This window comes from Tinamus guttatus, unplaced genomic scaffold (genome assembly GCF_059628265.1).
Source record: "Tinamus guttatus ecotype Peru unplaced genomic scaffold, ASM5962826v1 Tinamus_guttatus_pri_ptg000287l, whole genome shotgun sequence".
NCBI classification, from domain to species: domain Eukaryota; kingdom Metazoa; phylum Chordata; class Aves; order Tinamiformes; family Tinamidae; genus Tinamus; species Tinamus guttatus.
In genome coordinates, this window is record NW_028288821.1 from 9,269,871 (window position 1) to 9,290,878 (window position 21,008).

The 21,008-nt window shown below is 50.8% G+C and overlaps 1 protein-coding gene across 1 annotated transcript in view; it reads left to right on the forward strand.

Annotated features, from left to right (window-relative positions):
• Positions 1-20,370, forward strand: part of PCDH19 (protocadherin 19) — a 56,243-nt gene extending 35,873 nt beyond the window's left edge. Inside the window, exon 5 of the mRNA XM_010219951.2 lies at positions 19,781-20,370. Coding sequence (XP_010218253.2) covers positions 19,781-20,370 — 590 coding nt within the window. The remainder of the gene's footprint in view (positions 1-19,780) is intronic.
• The last annotated feature ends 638 nt before the right edge of the window (positions 20,371-21,008 follow it).

Below are 21,008 nucleotides of genomic sequence, written 5' to 3' on the forward strand. Positions count from 1 at the left end.
CTGAACTTCCCAGCACACTGGTTGTTGGAGGTGACGTTTTGCGGCATCTCCACAACGCTGAGGGTTGGAGGACTGTGGAAAACGCTGGGATCCCCATCCCTACCTCGACCCAGGTTCCCATGTGCCCTGGAATTGCAGGGCTGCTCTGAAGGCAAGGTGGGAGGATGTGGGTGTCCTGGGGGGATTTGGAGAGCAGGGGGTATCGGAGCCGCAGGATGCGGAGTGGGAGACTCGGGATCAGCTTTGGAGCCACTGCTGCGTCTTCCTCCCAGCGAAGCCGGGAATTGGCAGCGTGAGGCTCTTCCCCAGCGCCGCGGAGCCCGCGCTGCTGCTCTCCGCCGTAAACGGTAGCACGGACCAGATGTTTTGCCGAGTAATTGAAAATTCCATTTTATCAGAAAGCATTTGCTGTCAAAAAGTTTTATCTTTACTTCAACAAAGAGGTTGATTAGATCCCTCAGGACCCGAATTAGCATCTTTGAGGCTAGATATTCTGTTTAGTGATTCAGGTAGTTATTCCTCCCTTGGTTTTCCTCATATTGTGACTATTCCTTTCCCTTAAAAATTTCTTTTTATACTTGCCTTCTTCCAAACATATAATCTGTGCAAGTTTGGCTTGTTTCCTTTGTGTGCAGGTATACAGACATGGAGACCTGTTTAAATCTTTTCTATTACCTTTTTCACCTTGCCTTGAGCCAGAACCACACTTGTACTCCATAAGTCATTGGAGCTCTTGCCTGTGTAGAAACCAGAAAAGCAACTATTCCAAATATATGTTTCTGATGCTATAAACAACAGATTTCAAACTTACCTCAATTCCCAACGGTGGCCAGTATTTTTAGCATCAGTTGTAGAAGGAAAATCGTTGGCCCAAAAGAAGCAGTGATTCATTGTTTAAGATAAAAATAGAATCAAAAGGCAAGTATGAAAATAATAAACACACACTCATCATAAAGAAGCTAGTGTTAGAAATAACCGCCACAGCCATAAAATAGTGCAAAGCTTTAAAATCCAAGTTTGCAGGGTTTTAAGCGGCGCTGTGCATCAGTAACGTGCCTCTTCAGAGAATTGCTTCTAAAAGCATCACTTTCATTTCTCTGGTGCCAGATCAGCAGTAAAGGTTGGTGGCAAATGTCATTTGTGAAGACCTGATCTTGCATACATTTACACATTTGAGGAATTTGGCTCTCATCGGTGGTTGATTTGTGTCTGAGACTCATAAACTCCACCAAGATGAAGGGTCTTGAATAGAAATAGGTTATGTCTAAATGTTCATTGTAAGTCTCCTTTATTAGTGTATCACAGTGCATAAATAGACTTGAATGTGAAGGAGGACTGGGCACATTATATTTACTGAAACTTTTTGTGTTAGTTGCATCCCAAATTGTTCAGATAAATCATCATTTACTGGCTGAGGACTTACGTAGCATATTCCCACTGGTTCTCGTGCCATGATCCTCGCCATTGAGTCTGGATATATTTAAGTCCTGAATTGAGAACATGACTAATCGTATTAACTGGAGGCAAACACAGCTATTATAAATTGTTGATTTTGAACTTAATTTCCAGCAGTCATTTTTTGCAGCTTCTTTTGTTTCTGTAGAAATGTAGAGTTGAATGCATATGGAGACCTAAGTGGTATGTTCTAGGGCTTTGAAAGTTAGGAATACACCTGCATTTCTCTGGAAGTCTATAAAAAATTAAGATACCTACTTTCTTACCTTCCTATATGCAGTATAGGACATAAAGTGTAACACTCGTAAGTGAGTGACAGCACATCCCTTAAGATGGATCAAAGTTGTAAGCTTTCTTTACAGGGCAATGTCAATTATAACAGCTCTTCTGATTTCTGCATTATTGGATAGATCTTGCAGTAAAGCAGCCTAAGGAAGCTCAGTGGTGCTCCTACAGTGGCCAGCATGGAGGGAGCATCAGCTTTCAGGATACTTTGATATCCCAGAGAAGGATTTGTATGACAAGCGGGTAAGCTGAGCTTTGGGATAAGGAGGGAGCATTAATTGTCTTCTTATTCCTGCACTTCTAAATAATTACCTATTGAGCATCTGAATTTGTCTGGGCAAAAGCCAGGCGAGGAGCAGGGACACCTCGTGCTGGGCTGATGGGATGGCTGCAGATCCCTCTGTGCGGCCTCCGTGTCCCCCCAAGCACCGTCTCTCTCTCACGTTGCCCCGGCAGGGCTCGCAGGCGGGTGTCCCATCTTCTCCTAGACGTGAAGAGAAGCTGAGCAGCTCCCTGCACTGCAGGGCTCTCATCGGGCCTGCCCTTGGGGTGCCAGGTGGGCGCTCGGATCCGTCTTTGCTGGGGAACACAGCACTGCGTTTCCATGTACCCCTTGCCACTAGAGCTGTTAGACCCTAGAGCATCTCGGAGACGGTTGGCCAACGCCAACGCGGATGGGCCCATCACGCTGCGTCTGCCTTGGGGTCGCGGGCTCTGCAGCACTTGAGTTTGTGCTTGGGCTTAGGAGAGGAATGGGTGGTGGGGCAGAGGCGATGCTGAAGTCATGGCTATGGAAATGAGTGAAAGCCAATCCCCTTTGTAATGCAGCGGAGCTAAATAACAAACAGATGTGCGGCCTCCCTTGTTTGCATGACAAACGGTATCGCGTATCCCACGTTCCTGGGATGTTCTCCTCCCTTTCAGGTTCATTCCCACGCGGATAATTCTTGCAGTGTCTCTGTCCCTGCAGGTACTCAGTGCCAGGGTCACTGCAGTTACAACCTCAGGTCCCACTCAGGTCTCTTTGTAAGTACAGAAAATACTCACCAGATGTGAGCATTTTGGCAGCACAGAGAGGAAAATTAAAATTTGGATCCAGGCCGTATTGTGTAGGCTTGTAATGGATGAATGATCAACCTCCAAAGTTGAAGAGGTTTTCTTGCTAGCCTTTTTTTAATTATTATTGTTTTTTATTTTTTAATTGTTTTAATTTTTAGTCATTTGTCAAATGCCAATGTTGCCTTGCCACTGTCTTGCTGTGTGACTGAAGAATGTATGGGAGAGACGAAGGAAGTGATGCTCCTAATCAGAGGGTTCAGGCTTTGTGCTGGGTTTTGCTAACAGCTCTTTAACTGGAGTCGCAGGCAGACAGTTTAAAGAGAAGTTTGTTAAAGTTCAGCTGAAGGACGAGGCAGTTTGACCATCTTCCCTGGCTCTCCCAAGGCATCCTTTTCCAAAAACACCACACAATACTTTGATTTTCAAATATTTCTAAGATAAATAAACAATTCTGTGAGGCTTGCAGCTTCCTTTTTCCTTATAAACAAGCCAAAAAAGGCACAAAGTTTATTTTTGCCAGCAACCTGGTAAGGAAGCCATTAACTCTTTCTATTTCACAGTGATTACGACTAGTAATGATCAAGGTAATAGCCCTCATATTTAGCTATAGGGAAGGTATATGAATAAAAACCAACCTTCTGCTAACACAGCAAGTGAGTGTTTCCTGATCTCCTGCTGTAATTAATCTACTTCATTAATGACTCTGAAAACAAGACTGAACTGCTGGGGCTGGCACCGGGAAACTTGCATTACAAACTAACTGTCTCTTATTAACCTTTTGGTGTTTCCTTCACAACACTTAATTAGAGCCAAATAAAACTACTGTTTGTGGAAACTCTTAAGTTAAAACACAATTTTCTGTGGAAATTTGGTAAACTCCAAAGCTGTGTTTGCTTGGCCTTTCTTTTTAATTATGATGGGGGATGGCTGTTACTTGTTTAACAGAGGCTTAGATGATTAATGCTGTAATGTTACTGTAATTAAAAGAGTGAAAAAAGATGTGATTGGAGCCTGTATAATTTACAGGCATCTTCACATGCTGCTGGTGAAGCAGCTCTAAGTGTTGCATAGAGGAATCGTAAAAATTTATTCTAATTAAAATTGCCAGATTGACTAAACAACAGGTGACTTACATAACTTGAGCGCCGTGCTCTCTGGGTGAGAAATCATCTGAAATCAGTGAATTATACAAAGCTGCCTATTATTCCGCTAAATAGGAACGTGTGTGCTTACCATGGCAACCTGCATCAGGTTTTCTGCCGCTGTAAAATCCAGGGCCCTTTATTAAAGGTGTAATCACAGCAAACAGCGACTGACCCTTGGCCTCCGCAGGGGTTTGGTACATGGCATCGCGTTAGCGTGAATAGTTAGAGAGCAGAGTGCTGGTCACAAGCAGTTGCCATCAAATTAAGTTGCTTTCTGGGTTATCATAACATGCAACCAAAGCAGTTTAGGGACCAAGGTGCTGGATGGGTGCCGGAGGGTGAGGGAGTTGGCGTGTGGCACCGGGGGAAAGCGAGGGCCTGGCGCAAGGCCTGGCCACAGAGACCCTCTGGGGAGGGTGGGATCCGTTCTGCTCAGCTTGTCTTTTCCAGGAGCAAACATGATAAAGAGGAATTACAGCCCAGGCCTCATCTGGGTGGCTCCAAATTACCTTTTTGTGGTGAAAAGGGGTTTGGGGAAGGCCTGTGTATCCCGCCTGGGTGGGGAGGAGGGAGCGCACGGCCTCCTGAAAGAAGGTAGCTGGGGGGAGCGCCTAAAACGCGGCCCGTTGCAGCAGATTCCTGCGGAAGGGAGACGTGTACCACAGGGGTGCTGTGGAGGTTGTTTTACTAAGTGATCTATGTAATAATATATAAGTCAAAACTCGGTAATAATTGACACCAAACAGCAAAGAGAACTTGCCGCTTTTATCCGTCTTAAGGGATGTGCTGCCACTCAAAACTGAGTGCTATATTTTATTTCTCATACAGCATATATGAATGTAAGAGAGTAGATATTTTTAAATAGGTCACAGAATTATTAAAAAGTTTTGCAGCTTTTCTCTGCTGTAGTCATGCAGGTTTGCGGCTGAGTGCTGGGCTGGGAACCTGGAGACACAGGGCCTTTCCTGACTCAAACTGATTATTTTTTTGTTGTTGCCTTTGTTCAGTAATTTCTCTTTTCTGTATCTCTGCATTTATCACTTTTTGTTTAGCATGCAAGGTCTTAATAGCGTATATATCATAGAAGTACGTACATCATAAGGTATGTAATTGTGGTGAGTATAATGTGGCCCCATTTTTGCAGAATACCTGTGCTAGTAATGATGATTTTTGCCCACTCTCAGCATGAGTTCTGTTGGTGTTTTTATTTTTAGGCACAAATCCTTTTTGTTTCGTTTTCCGTACCATATTTTTCTGAGCACGCAGAATGACTTTCTTTGTAACTAGCTTCATTAGCTACTTGCATGTTGTGTTTCATTACTGATATCCGCAGAAGGCTCCAAGTGACAGCGGGTGACTGCAGTCACCGCTGTGTCACTTCACGTTCGGGCAGTGACAGTTGTACTCGGGGCATGGAAACAGAGCGAGGTTGAGACAAATTGGGCCCTAGGTCTGGCTGCAGTATATAGAGCAAAATGTGAATATGTGCAGTGACTAGTTTTTGTGGAAGTGAGGCTTTACCCTGAAGAAATCCTAGGCTAAAGTGAGCTCCTGATGGGAAATGAGAAAATTGACCAAAAAAGACATTAAAAAAAAACCCCTCTCTTTGAATTGAAGCAATAGGAAATGAAAATTGCTGAGATACTGTCATGTGGGTAGTGGTGCTACCAACCTCGTGCTGCAGTAATTACCTCTGTGCATGCAATTTGTGCTCAGCTACGAGTGATTTCCCACATCATCCTGCGCCCAGGCTGTATCCAGTCAGTCCCAGCTGGAGAAAACTGATCCTGGGTAAATTTTGCGAGACTTTTCCCCAGATGCTGCTGTGCATCTCGGCCCTCGAGAAGCACGAGCTGCGCAGCTTCCCTGCCACCCGAGGTGAGCTGCACAGATAGTCATAGGAGACGTCCCTTCGGTAGCGCTCGAGCCTGCTGGAGAGAGAGGCCCGAAGCCTCAGGGCTGGGCTGCAGAGCACTGGGGAGGAGAGACGTGTAATCCTGCCAGGTGCTGAGTGTTTTCGGCTGGCAGGTGATGGGCAATAAGGTCAAGCTGCTTCTTGCCAGATCAGAGCTTTCCTAGGTGGAAGAGAGTTTTCTTTGCTGGCTAGAGGAGTTTCTGCAGTTGATTTTGCACTTCCTGATGTGCCAAACAAAAGGCATTGGAGAACATTGGTTGGAATTTTTCAGCGAAGCCTGAGGAAGGTGGATGTCCAAATCACTTGAAAGCTAACGTGGGTTGGGCACTTGATTTCCTCTGACTGCTTTGGAAATGTCAGCCTAATTAATGCCCAGACTTCTGAAAAGGTTTGTGAATCCTACTGCAAATGGTACCTGTTGACTGCAGTGCAGGGAAGGACTGTACTGCATATATTAAGGTGTCTACCAACTGATGCCTTAAAACTGCAGCCTTCTCCTCTAGTTTTAATGATCTGCTTGGGCTTGGCTGTGTTTAATTTGATACGAGGAAGGGCTGTGGATAGTGCAGGTACAGCAAAGGGTGCCTCCTCCTCTGCTTGGCCACTTTCTCCAATTAGCTGTTTTAATAAGCAGAGCAGTCCTGAGCCAGGCAAGGAGCCTTCTGATCTCCAGGGGAAGAGAAATGGCTTTTTCAAGTCAAATAATCTGATTCTGGATCATTTGCCACTGCTCAGCAAGCTATAAAAGGAGCATATCTTGTTTGGGAAGAGAAATTTGGCTAGAAATCTGAAGCCAAAGTCTTAAACAGTAGTAAATCAGAGAAGGTCAGGGAGCCAGAAGCCTCACTGAAAGCAGTGGGTAAATGATGGGAGTGTAAATAGCTTTTGGGACATGCGGTACATCCAGGTGGGCCTGCAGCATAAGGCACTGTATGAATTGGGCCTTCATTTGTTTTCTGTTCCTCCCAGTGTGAGTTTGCCTGCTGAGCTATTTGTGTCACTGACAGTCCCGCTCCCCAGCACCTTTCAACCGACTCAGCCTGCATCATCTTGACGCTTCCATCTGCCCATCCTTGATGGATTTCTAAAACCAAGTTCCTTGGGAGTCATCCCTAGGAAAGGCAGGACCGCAGTCTGCCTTGCAACGCTCCCCAGCTTGATTTTCATGTCGTGCATTTGATCTGACATGCGCTGCTTTGCAGGCTCTCTCTGATTAGTTTTGGTCCCTCAGTTGCATTGATTTACAGACCTTTAGTTTGCAATACAGCTTTTCTTGATGACAGTCCATGAAGCACATGATAACTCAGCAGCCTAAATTATTCAGGGGAATTGAATGTGTTTGGCTTGTTCCAAACTTTTGTTTCCTTTCAGTGCTGTCAGTAGAACAGGTAACTGTGATGCTTGTATCAAACTCATTCAAGTGCCAGGGAAACACAAACAGCTCAAGTATTACCCGTGTTTTACCTCATTCATCACTTATTTCCACCCTGAGCTGGTCTTTTTCTGGACACTTTCATGCCTTGTAAAAATGTTTATCTTGCATCTACAGTTGCTCTCCTCTGGTACGCTGCTGGGCTCTGGGAAATTGCTTCATTACGTGCTGGAAATGTCCTTGTAAAATCGGACAAAATTCTGCATCTCATTCACCTTCCAACCATGTTTCCTTCTGCGAAAATGTATTCACTCACGCAAATGTTTAGACCCAGTAGTCACCACTGCAGGATCTAGGAATCTCATACTAATGAAGACATATAATTAAAATGAACAATTCCACCTACAATTCCCTAATCAACTGACCTGTGCTTCTGCAGTCCTCCTCCTTTGTTATTTGATAGATACTTCCACTTATTTGTAGAAAATTCACATGAACTGGGTGTATTTGTGCCCTGGCTGGATGTACTTGCAGAGACAGCCAAGCTGTGGCTGTCAGTGGGAAGGGAGAGGCTGTCTGTGAGGGACCCTGCACAAAAATGTCCTGTTGCTTTTTAGAGACTGCTCAGGGTACAGGGCTGGCCACAGAACTTCTGGGTATAGTTCAAGGTGTTGCCTTTCACTATGCAAAGGGGAATTTGGTTCCGGCTTTGCCTGGAGTTTGAGGACCTGGCTTGAAGCCCTTTAAAGCCAGCAGGACGGATACTGCTGGCCTTGAATTCATGGCTCAAATATTATTACTGCCTCTGTCCTCTCCTTCATAGTCTCCCTGGTGATGCTCTCCTGGTTGTTCTGGCTCTCAGTCCTAGGTCTGAGGGGAGTCCAAGAGAGATGTCATCCTGGGAGGAGAGATGTCATCCTGGGAGGAGACGCTCTAGAACTTGCTGGGAACACTGGTCATCTCAGCCCCTGCTTGTGAGTGTGCCCGGGGAGAAGGTGTTTGCTGCTAAACAGCCCTCAAATTTAGGCGTAACTGCTGCTAGAGGATGGAGATTTGCCTCGGAAAATTTGAGCTGCAAATGAGACACATGATTTTAGGAATTAGAATAATTACCCTCTGGAACAGGTTCCCAAGGGATGTGATGTATTCTGTATCACTTAGAGTCTTTAAATTGCGTCTGCGAGTCTTCCCCGAGAGCAAGCCCCGGCGCTGCAGTGAAGGGCTGCAGCTGAGGGCGCCGGGAGGCTGAGCCCTGCGTCCTGCGCCCGTCCCGCGGGGATCGAGTTCTGTGGGTCCGCCACGGCGCGGGGTTTGGCACGGGGCAGAAGGGACCAGCTCCCTTCTTGGCCGGCCCCGCGTGCCGCGCGGGAATGTGGAGTTGAGCAAGTCCCGGCGCGGGGGATGATTCAGGAGTGACCTCCCAGCTGGGATCCGCTTGGCCTCTCCGAGCCCACGCAGTCGCCTTCCCGCTGCAGCGAGTGTTCCTGCGGCTGAGCAATCCCGCCTGCATCAGTGTTTCCAGGACCTTCCCTCCCAGCACGCCCTACGTGATGAGTGTGTTTGTAAAGACCTCATTTCCTGGACCGTCCCTTTTATCTCTCCCAACAGCAAGTAAATGAGCAGCCCTTTGGATTTTAGTTTCTGCCTCTGCACTCGGTGAGATCTCGCAGGCTGTTGACAACAGCTTTTCTCTTTGCCGTGCTGCTGCCTGCAGGATTTGGGGATATAATTCACTTGGAGCCGGTGCTTTGTCAACTTGCAGCAGGTCTAATTGCCTAACGATCAGTGCCGGTGCCTGTTAAACTCGGTCCTGCTGAACAGCCAGACTGCGGTTGTCTCGCCGGGTTGTACCCGCTGTGTCAACTGGGGTCGCCTTTGATTCTCCTGCTCCATCTCCGGCTTTGGCTGCTCCTTGTGATGCCGGGAAGGAGCGAATGGAGCAGCAGCCTGCACAGCCTTAGGGAGCTGGTCCTTAAAATACAAAAGAGGTTGGAAAGTACCCCCCGGGGGCAGGTGCTTTCCCAGGGTGAAGTTCTGGGAAGCTCCTTGCCTCTGGGTGGATGTCTGGGCGGTGAGAGGATGGTGAGAGGTTCAGCCCTGAGCCCGGTGGGGAAGGTGGCTGAGCTCCCTGGGGGAGGCTCCTCCACAGCTGTGACCTTGTCACCGTCCCGCAGGGGCTGTCGTGCCCCTGCCAGTCACTGTTCAATGAACTGAGGGCCTTTCTCTCCCTGCCGTCTTTCCCGTGCTTTTGTGTCCTTGCTGTTGTTCTTGCAGTTTAATTGGCTGCATTTCTTGGTAGCACCTTCTTACTTATGCATCTGAGGTGCCCAACTGGCTGGTGCCGTCTCCCGAAGCTCCCATCATCCATCCATGCCTCTTCCAAGGCTGTTTCTTACTTAATGGCACACAGTGAACATTAGTGCATTACCATCCCTTTTCCAAGAACAGTCTCCATCCACTCTTCTCTCATCCCCCCAGTGCCTCATCCAATTTAATTAATTATACTTAGGATATTACGCATCCTGTCAAAGTTTTTTCCTTTCCGAGGTTTAATGGTTTTTTAATTCTAATGCATGCTGCATGTGTAAGTGTTTTAGAAATGAGGAGACTACGCAGTGGCGAGGAGGCAGCGTTCCATCCGCGCGCCGCAGACAGTGAGGAAGTGCGAGGGTGGATCCCTATGGAGCATCTTGAGCGGAGCAGAACGGCTGCAGGGCTGGGCCTGCCTGCCGGGAGCAGCGTTCCCGGCCTTCCCGGTAAATCCAGGCTGGTTTCCAGCGCGGAGGAGCACACACAAATGGAAGGCAGCGGCTCGGCAGCACCGCGCTCCCCGGCGCGCTCTGCTCCCCGGCGTTTCTCACGGCCGCTCGAGCCCTGCCGTGACCTCGAACTTGACTCGCCGCCTCCCGCTTGCGCTGCCTGAAAGCACCGAGCTGTGCCAGTGACCTCAGCGCCGCGCGGAGCGTGCAGTGCTGAGCAGGCTGATCAGGTGGCCATGGCCACGGCCTGCGTCTGCCCCGCACCGCACCCTGGGGGCAGAGGGTTTGGGCAGGAGTGATTCAGTAGGAAGAACTTTGTGGGGTCTTGGTATTGCCTTTTTGGGTTTTTTTTTTTTGGCCTGTCAGTGCTGCAGACTGCTTGGGTTTTGAAAATCCATCTGGTCTGTCACGCCATCGCCGGGAATAACGATGCTGTAGTGGAATGTAGCTGACAGCCCTGTGAACCAGGGCCAAGAGCAAACCGAATCTGTCCTGGCCTCGTGGCAGCGTCACGGAAATGTGTCAGAGGAGGAAGAGCTCAAGAGACTGGAAACAGTTTGTGGCTGCATGGAGAGATTGAGCCAGAGGTTCACGGCGCTACCTGACATGGCTCTTGGTGTGGTCAGGAGCCCTCCTTGCAGCAAGGAGAGGTTTCCGTGCCGCGGGGTGCCATGCAGGGAGCGCAGCTCGGAGTCTCCTCTGCTGGATGGTGCCGCATGGCCCTGATATCCGGGGATGCCACTAGGTGAGTGCCAGGCAAGAGCCCTTGGGGAAACCGTCACCATCTGCATGGTGGGCAGCTACAGAACCCACCGTGGAGCCCTCTGTTTGCCTTGGAGTACTTGCACAAATTACAAAAATGTGATAACTTGCTGTTGCCTTTGTTCAGCCATTTCCCCATGGCTCCTCAGGTTACAGCACGAGACACATTAGCAGGACGGTTCAGCCCGCGCGGGCATGCGACCCATCAGCAGCTCCACCTGCAATATTGGAAGTTGAGCTTGTTCCATAACTCACAGGTAACATAATTGCCCTAGACATGTAATAAGGTTTTGGGTTTGACTGTTGCCCTTAGAGTAATTTTGTAGGTGTATTTATACACTATGATAGTGCTCTCTTGATTTATGAGGATAAGCTTAATTGCTGGAGCTAATTTCTGCTGAATTAAATGGGCTGGATTCCCAGGCTCTGGCAGTGCCTCGATCTCTTCCGGAGGCACCAGGCGGACCGAGGGCCAGTGCACGCGGCCAGCGTCGCCCAAGCCACGTGTTATCCCTCGCGCCTGTGGAGCTGGAGCTCCCTTGTTTGAGCCTCTGGTGGATCCGTGACCAGGGCAGAGAGGAACGGGAGCATCTTGTGTTGTAGTGATTCCGAGTGCTGGATCAGACCTCGGACACCTTCGGATCCTGAATAATTTAGAGCAACTTTTGCCGAACTGTCCCTGTGGCTATGTTATTCCTGTTCCCTTTTCTTGCCTTTGAGATTCTGTGATGTGCCTGTGGTTCCAGGCCAGCATCTTTTTATGGAGTGTCTGTGTGCTTCAGAAGAGGGATCCACCAGCATTAAAAAAAAAACAAAAAAACAAACAAACAAACAAACAAAAAACTATGTTAGGAGAAAAATCAAAGAGTTAAAGTCAAATAGCAGGGAGGGAATGAAACGGAGCGTGGGTGTGGAAGAGCGAGAGGTCAGTGTCATGATGAGAAATGGCCGGGGAACAACAATTTTGGTGAAGAATTCCCTAACTATCACTCAACTCTGGGGAACGCCCCACCGTGCTGGGAAGCTTTCCAACTCCCTCCACTCTTCAGAGCTCTGTACTTTTAGAAAGTACAAAGAGCTTCTCATAATGTTTTGCCTTGTGGGTACGTATATGATTAATTCCATGCAAGCATTACTGGTGCAGTAACAATACTGGAGGTCCTAAAGCTGTGAAAGGAAACACATTTGGCTCATACTTCATACACAATCACTTACACTCAAGCTATTGATAGTTGATTGGGATCTGTGGACTGCTGGGCTGGTGCCACTGGGTTTCTAAGCACTTTCCATGGCTGGAACAGACAGCAAGGCTGTAGGTTTTGGCAGGCTGTAGGTCTCATTAGTCAGGCTGACTGTATCTGACACGAGAGATTCCCATCCACCAAGATGAAGCTCACTTCCCTAGGCTTTGGCTGATGTCCCAACAATATTTACATGAAGGACAAGAGAGGATCAGCGTTAAGATTAAGGCTGTGAGTTTTCAGTAGGCAGACAGTTAAATATTCTATTGAATATTCTTGATTATTTAGATAATGGTGAAGTTTGTTCATGTCCTTGAGAAATCTGGGGAATGGCAGTTGTTTTATGCTAAGCATGCAAAGATGTGTTTAATCTTGATAATAGGAGTAAATTATGTATCAGCGCTTATAACCTCAGCTTCTTTATTTTTCACTCGTCTGTAGAAGCACCAGAAATTTCCAAAGAAAAGCAGAGGCTCTTGGAGCTGGCCGACCGGAGGAGGGGAAGGCCTGGCGCTCCCTTCGTGTCCCGAGGAGCTCCCAAAGCGAGACCCGTGGTTCCCCTCGGTGCCGCCTTTGTGCCAGTCTGCTGGTCTTCAGCATCCCTGCAGCTCTTAGATCCACGTGGTAAATCTGGTGCTTTCTTCCCAGAGCCTGGGAGCTCACAGGCCCTGGGGGCGCGCGGGGCTCTGCACGGCCGTGTTGGACGTGCCTAGCCCAGAACCTGAGCACTGCTGCGGGCAGCAACAGCCCCTTCGCTGTGGCCCCTGCACCTGGCCGCAGGGATTTGGGTTCATCAGCTCAGCCGGCGCTTCCTTAAGTTAGTGGCAGCTGCCTCGTCTTGGCCTCTTCCCTGCAAGGAGAACAGTAGGATGGGTTAGGTTGTTGCCTTCCGGGGCAGGCGGTAGATGCCAGATCAGGCTGGGATAAAATATCCCGTGTTAGCATCCCGACGGGTGCACGTCAGCACGGCCGCGCTGGAGTCACCGAGGCTGCTTCCATCGGCCCGGGAGCTGGCCCGCTCTGCTGTGTGGAATCGGCTTGGAATTGCTTCTTATCTCCTCCCAGCTGTAATTTCTATTCTGTTGGATTTTCTATTGGAATCGTTAAGCGGCTATTTTCTGAACGACACCTGATTTTGCATGGGACACGGTAATAATTTGATTCATTGTTGCCTTTCAAATTTGGATGCGTGGTTCATATTGCATTACCCCAAGACAGAATATTTGAATGTGACTGTTTCAGGTTTGACAATGCGAGTGAAAAGTAACCTTTGGATTAATTTGCTTTAGCAACTGAAGTCCCATTAAATGGAAGGCAGCTGGTGTCAAAGGCATAAATGGAGACAAAGTTTTGCTCCCAATTGTGGGAAATGTGTTTAAACAGACTAGAAATGTTTCCATCTCTGCAGGGTATAATATACTCAAATGGTTACATTAACATGAAAAAAATATAAGAAAGAATGTATTTAGGACAATCCCTCTGTATCCAGTGTTAATGAAATTGAATTCCAGTAATGAAGTCAAAGGGTTGTATTCTTCGCCCGGTGAATGCAGCGCAGTAACTTCCATTAGCATTAATGGGAGCGGTGCGTAGGAATTACAGAGCCGTAATGGCTGGAGATGGACGAGGTCTCTCAGATCCTGGCGTGCTTTCCTCTCCGAGGACCGAGCCCTGCGCTCGGTTCCTGCGAGCAGCCCCTGGGCTCAGGCAGGATGTTAATGAGCCCTGTGTCTAATGCCCGAGGGGTAACGTAAATGGCCGAGTTTCAGAGGTGAAACCCCTGCCACGCAGGGCCAGCACGAGCTCTATGGGCCGCTTTAGTCCCCAGAAGAGGATTAATTGACGTTTAGACGGTGAATTCTCTGGGCCCCCTGAACGGGAATTAATTTCAGCATGTGAACAGCAGGCAGGAATTGCCCTGGAGGAAGGGGCCAACCTTGCCCGTCAGCGAGGCCGCCGCTCGCAGGACCTCCCCCCGAGCCGCTGCTCCCGCTGTGCCTGAGCGCCCTCCTTCCTGCTTACCTAGGGTGCTGCGGAGTGCCCAAAAGCTGCTTATCCCGGGACAGTCCCTATCATCCAGTCTCTTCTCGGCTACCTGGCGCTCGGGTAGACGGATACCTGAGCTGCGTAGGCGTCAGTCTGCCTCCATGGTAGAGCTGCAGCTCTAAAGGGCGTCGTTAACGGTGACGCGGAGCAGGGGCAGCCCTGGAGCTCGTGTAGCTCCACGTGGCTCCCGTGACCTTCCTGGGGCCACTCGCTCCATCCAGGAGCGAGCCGCTCCGCTCACCACTGTGGAGATGCCTCCCTGGGCCGCGCTCAGCACTTGGCAATAAATGAATCCTGTTCATACTCCTTAGTCATTAAAATGATTCCTCACGGGCTTTTGAGTTGTCCGAGCACTGCTGACCTCTTGTATCAGGGCAGACAATCCGGGATTAAAGATGTAACTTTTCTGTCTTATTTTAGCTTGTATAAACCACAAACAAGGGGGAAGGATGGAAAAATAAAGGCCCCTTGTTGCAGTATGGAGCATTGTCCCTGGTTCGGGGTGTCCCCGGAGCAGAGCCTGGGGAAGCCACAGCAGGATTACATTTCTGCACACACTGGAGGGTTCCCGGCGGGAAAGGTTTGGAAGGCTCCATGAAAGCCTGTGGGTCAAACACACAATGCAGTATCCCCACCTCTCTTCCCCGGATTATGCTATCGAGGAAGATAAGGGAGAGGTGCAGAGCCTTAATTTACGAGCAGAAGCTGAGCCGTGGCTGGGGACTCCGTGTGCGGCTCCAGCTTAGTGTTTTAGCGGGAGCCCGGGGCAGCGGCTGGGATCGCCGTGGGCTCCCGGGAAGAGCAGCTCCCTCCTCCGGAGCCGCCCGGGCTGCGGGAACGGGAGCTGCGTGTGCGGAGCCGGCGTCTTCCAATGGAAATGGAGGTGCGGGATGGAAAAGCAACCCCAAAGTAGTTGTAAGGAAAGCGATAAATAATGCAGCATCGTCCGCGAGAGGTGGCTAACCATGAGCAAACATCAACGGCGATGTTTGATCCCCTCATGTTTACTATTTATTCACATTTATTATTCATAAATTCCATCACAAGTGTTAGGCCTGCACCTAGGCGAGACATTTGCATTTTATTTTAAGTTTGATTTTTTTTTTTCTTCCACCCCCCTCTCTAGTTTTGTGAACAGAGATTTAATGCTTTGCCTTTCCACATAGTTCCCTTGCTCGTTCTCCCTGGCTCCTCACTTCTTGTTTCAGGAAAAGATTTCTAACATGGAAAAGTGATATTTGAATAGATTCCCCTAAGGCAATCAATTTACTTTTAATTTGTCTGGAACTAAGCTTTTCTTTGTTGCAATGTGAAAGGATTGAAACTGCTGTAAAATTTATTAGCTTCCAGGAAGATTTTGAAATGAATTTTTTAATGATCGTGCTGTTTGCTGTACCCAGAAGCAGTGTCATCGTGATTACAGTATAATCATACGGTTGCTGAAGAAACACCAAAATATGGAGATAATGGCAGACTTTTCCTACGAGTGTGCTTGTAGCCAGGGCGGGAGATCCAGGTGTGCTGAGAAACGCTGCCCCTGCAGAGTCTCCTGGGCAGATCTCCTCAAAAACCCCAAGAATGGGGTTGGGGGGACATCAGCACCCCTCATCTTCCTGCAGGTTTCCAGTGCTGCAGCCCCTGCTTGTTTCTAGCTGCTGCTGCCGCCATTGAGAGCTGCTCTCGGCCCAAACCCACGTGTGTTCTGCTCTGCACGGGAGCCCGCGTGGTCGAGGAGGGACGAAAACCACTCGGCCGAGTCCGGTGCTTCATCAGGTGCCTCCTGCCTCGCGGAAGGCAAAGTGCAAGCACAGAGACTCTGCTGAGCGTCGCTTCCCCCTTCTTTCCTTCCTTCCTTATTTTTCATTTTCGAGCCACTTCTCTGCTCCTTTCCCTTGCTCCCCATGTAGCAGCACAAATGAGCTCTTCTTACTCGCCCCAGCAAACCTGCCCTGACGTGGATTGGATTGAGCTGAGTGTCTGTTTGAAAATGGGAACTCTGGGGACTATTGTCATTGCCCAAATTGCACCTTAGGCTGCGTAATGGCACTTGTCACCTGGCCATTCGTCAGGAATATTACATTCCCGGGCACTCGCACCTTGCTACGATTTAACTTTGTCTCTTTGGCCGGTGCTGAGGTTCCTCAGAAGATAATTCAATCTCCAGGTGGGCTCAACGGGCTGTTTTGCCAGCCGGGTTTGTGTTGCTGTCGCCTGAATTCAGGGGCAGAGGCTTTAACTAAGAGAGTAAAAGCATTTGTGCAACCCGCATGTTGCTTAACCCTTGTTTGTAACCGAAGATCCAGAGGGATCCGGTGGCTCCATTCCTGGTCTTGGTCGTTCTCTGGGGACCCCAAGCTCGGGTGCCATTTGCTTCTCCTTCCCCTTGCTGGTGACTCGTGCGTGGTGGTGGCTGAGTGATTTTACGGCAGGTTTCGTGGGCAAGGAGGGGCTCAGCGGGGTGGCCCTGGCTGCTGCGGTGCTGCGGGTGCCGCTCGTGCCCCGGCACCGCTTGTTCCCCGCACCGGTGCTGTGCCAGGCTCATCCCTTGGAGCTGGGTGACTAAAGAAGGTTGCAAGGGTGAAGCTCAGCATGGGTTTGCTCCACTTGTTGAGGAACACACTTATTCCAGAGATGACTTTTTGTTTCTTTCTTTATTTTTTAATTCTTATTTTCTGGTCTGAAGCCAGAATAGCTGCTCACCTGCCTGTGGCGAGGCTTCTGCTCCGGGCTCCTGGTGCGGCTCCTGCCAGGACATCGTTCCCAGGGATCCTGCTCCTTTCTGCCGTGCCGTAGGGAAGGCCGAGAGCTCTGCCCGTCGCGGCAGCGCTGCCGTACGCGGTGCCAGGATGCGGCAGTCGTCCCCGTCCCCGTTCCTCGAGCCTCGGCGCGTGTCCTGCTCACCGCCCGCTAGCCCGGTGCGCTGGAAGGGAACTCGGGCCTTGCAGAGGCTGCGGCTCAGGGTGTTTGCTGCATGCCGGGCACCTCACGTGCAGGAGGTGCCCTGAGCCCTTCCTGCTGCCCCTGCTCCTTCCTCCCTTTACCGTCCTGCTGCCTGGTAAGGACTTTGTGCCGCGCTGCGCAGCCCTGTGCCCCCCGAGGGTCCCGTGCGGGTGCGGGAAGCCGCCCGTTTTGGCTGCCTGCCACCCTCATGTCCTGCACGATGTGGCTGTTATTACCTGCGCTTTGCTCCTTGTGAACTGAGAACAGTTTTTTTTTTTTTTAGTGCAGATAGTAACAGTCGTATTGGCTAGGTCTGGAGCTGTAAAAGAATTTCCTGTCGCCTCATTTCCGATTGTTAAAAAAAGCATCCAAAGAGCGGTGCAATAAGGAACCCGTGAATGTGAACGGCTGCCCTGGGTGCCGTTCCGGTCGGCGAGTCGGACGCTGCAAAGGGCAGCGAGCGGCAGGGCCCGGGGAGAGCGGGGCCGCGTCCCGGGGAGCGGGACGCGTGAGGGGACAGCGTGCGGCTCCGCACGGCTGCGTCCCCTTTCGAAGGAAGCGGCTGCGTCGGTCGGAGGTAACGTCACACTCCATCTCCTCACCTGCATTTCCCCTGTGCTTTGTGGACCAGCATCGTGGTGCCCAAAGAGGTTCATCTCCTCAACGCCTGCCCCAGAGTGCTTCAAAGCAAGGATCCCTGTGGCTTTGAGGAAGGTCCCCGAGAACTGCAGTCATCACCGAAGTCCTTGGTCACTTTTTCTCGAGGAAACGTGCCCGGTGGAGGCACCGCAGCCGCGAGGCCCTGCCCAAGCGCCGCTGCCGTGGGCGCTCACAGCGGGGCCCGTGCACGGGGTATGTGGAGCTGGGCAGCGCTCACGGCATCGCCCGGGTCGGCGGGAGCAGCCGTCCCCCCGCGCGCTGCCCTGTTGCGCTGGGCCGTGCCGACATCCAGGGTTTTATGTTGGACACCAGGCTGAAGGGATGTGTGTGGCCACGAGGAGCCCAAGGTCGCCCGCGCAATAAATCAGTATCTCATCGGGGGTTAGAGCCCAGGGTGTTTCTGTACCCCCTCTGGCCATTACCAAGTCACAGTGAGACTGAGCAGCTTCTCATGCTTCGGGTGGCACCCTGTTGAAGATAAGCTGGGCATAAAGAGGCAGCCAGCAACACTTTCTGTGCATTTTTTATTTATTTATTTTATATTTTATTTTGTCCAGATGTTTGAAAGCAGCAGAACTGAAGTACGAGAGCAGTGGCCCTTGGATGTTGGCGCGGGTCGTCGTGCGCGTCAGGTTCAGTGCGTCGCTCTCCGGAGCTGAAACCCCGGCCTCCCGCGGGGCCCCCAGCCTCGCGCCGCACTCGGCCGCGTTGCTGCTCTGACGTAGAGAAATAGCTTACGTTTCACCCAGAGGTTTTCAATTAATTGGCAGCTTTTCCTTTAAAAAAATCTTTTTCTCTTTCTTTTTTTTTTCTTTTTCTGAGGTCTGCCTTTTACTCGTTTATTCTCTGTAACTGTTAAGCTGCTCATATTTTGGTGCATTGTGTTATGTGCCGAGAATTTTTATCAGCCGCCCTAGTGCTAGAATGTGGTGGAAATACCAATGTAGCTGCAGCACTCGGGTTATACACGCCGGGTACAAAGCATCAAAATGCACCGTTTTCAAATGGACAGGAAGCCGACCAAGGCTGAGTCTGCACCTTTGCGAGGTTCAATCTGTCAAACCGACAAGGACCAAATGCATTCCTTTATTGTTATTAGCATTAATTCTTAACACTGCTTTGCTACTTTGCGGGTGTATAAATTACCGTAGGAATGAGCTACATCTTTGCGTATGAAAAGCTTGTGCTTTATGAGGGTTTCCCGGCCTATCTGCAAATTACAAATTCTTATCGAATGGAGGAGAAGCTTGAAGGCGTAAGCGGGGATTGAGCAGGAGCCGGGGGGGCGGCTGGGTGGGAAGCCACGGGCTGGTGCTCCGCAGAGGCTGGGAAAGCGGAGCCGCCGGGATTTGCTTCCCAGCCTGGCTCTTGGTCGAGCATCCCTGCACCCCAGCGAGGCCGACCGTGCTGGGGGGTGATATTTCTGCCCAGGGCCGTATCTGGGACATCCCCGGGGATAGGGATGCACAGGGATGAGTGTGGGGGCCTGGAGCTGCTGGCAAAGGGCAGAGTGGAGCTGCGGCCCCTGTCCCCAAGAGCGGCGGCGGAGCAGGGATCTCCCGTGTGGATAGAGATCTGGAGCGGGGAGCAACACGTTCAGTCCTCAGGGGAACGGGACGTCGGGGAGTTGATAAAGCCGCTCTCGTGTGGAGGGCTGTGAGGGTGAAGCAGAAAGTAAAAACAGTGACGGGAGAGCGACGCCGCTGCCTTCCTGCCCTGCGAACACCCGGCCGAAATGTCGCGTCGGAGCGCGTTTACAGCAGGCTGCCTCTCGGCGCCACTTCCTTGGAATGGGCAGCACCGACTCCGAGCAGCCTGGCGCGCGGCGCAGACCTGCTCTGATTTATTTGTGATCATAACTTGCTTCCCCCAGCTTTCGGGTCTGTCAGCAGCAGCGAGAGCAGATGACACACAACCTGCTGGAGCCTGAGCTCCCGCTCCGGAGGAGCAGAGCAGGGGCAGCAGAGCCCCCTCTTCCCGGTGGTGCTTTGGACACGAGTGCTGTCGTGCTGCCAAACTGTGTTTTTTGGGCAGGGAGAGGGGCCGCTGCCCGGCTCCGCGCACGTGCCCATCTGGGGGGCGTCGGGGCCGCTCCGGCCGGGACCCGCCGTTTCACAAGCCCTTGTGTTCTCTTCCCGCAGATCAGAGCGAAGGATTTCACTGCCGGGAAGAGTGCCGCATCCTGGGCCACTCGGACCGCTGCTGGATGCCCCGCGCCTGCGTGCCCAGCCGCGCCAAGTCCCCCGAGCGCGGCGGCCGCAACGTCATCGCGCTCTCCATAGAGGCCACCACTGTGGACACAGAGCCTTACGAAGACTGTAGCACAAAGAGGACTTTTGCGACGTTCGGCAAGGAAGGCGGCGAGCCCCCGGCCGACGAGCGGGCCGGCAACGCCAAAGGCAAAAGAACAGTGGAGGCGCCCGCCGCGTGCAGCCCCAAGGCGAACGGCGCCGTGCGCGAGGCCGGCAACGGCTGCGAGGCCTCCAGCCCCGTCACGTCGCCCTTGCACCTCAAGAGCCCCCTGTCCAGCAAGGCGGCCTACGGCGGCGCCCACTGCGCCGCGGGCCGCGACCTGGAGCCCTTTGCGAACACTGGCCCGTCCCGGCCCACGGAGGCAGAGCCGCGGGGGGCGGACAGCGAGAGCGTCGTGCACGAGATCAACCCCCTTCTGCAGGAATGTAGGGAAAAGGACTCGCCGGCGGTGAAGAGACTAAAGGACATCATCCTCTGAGCAGCGCGCGGGCCGCCCGCGCGCCTCCTTTTTACGGCTTCCCACTGGGCTCACCGATCGCTGTATTTAAAAGCTTTCCCTAAATGTCTTGTTTATAAATGAAGCTCTCGTTAATGTGACAATCCCACTCGTTCGGACAGGCAGCAGGGGTGTTCAGCCGGAGCAAAGTAGCTTGTTTTTTTGCGTTCACCTGGACGGGAGGCAGGGGCGGCGGGGAGACCTGTTGGGTCATTGGAAGTGTTAGGTATGGCGGGTTTTGAATTTATATATTTTTATAGCGCAAAAGGGATATAAATTTCCATTCTTGTAAAGGAACGAATTGCAAATTCCTCATTCGGGCATCTTTAGTAAGCACCCTGGCCTTTTTGTAGTCTAGGCAAAATACTGGCCACTTCTTGTGTATGATGTTTAAAATTACAGGTCGGTGAGTTTTAATATTTGCCCAACACAAGGTTGTTTGTATTTTAAGATGTTGCTATTTTGCTATGGACATCCCTGCATTTATGAATCCTTTTGCTGTCACATGCTTATCTGTACTATTATTGTATTTGATATTGCAAATTACTGTATGTCTAGTGATGGCAAAAGGCTCTCAAGATTGTTATTATTTTTTTTAAAGTGAAAGAGCAAACAAAAAA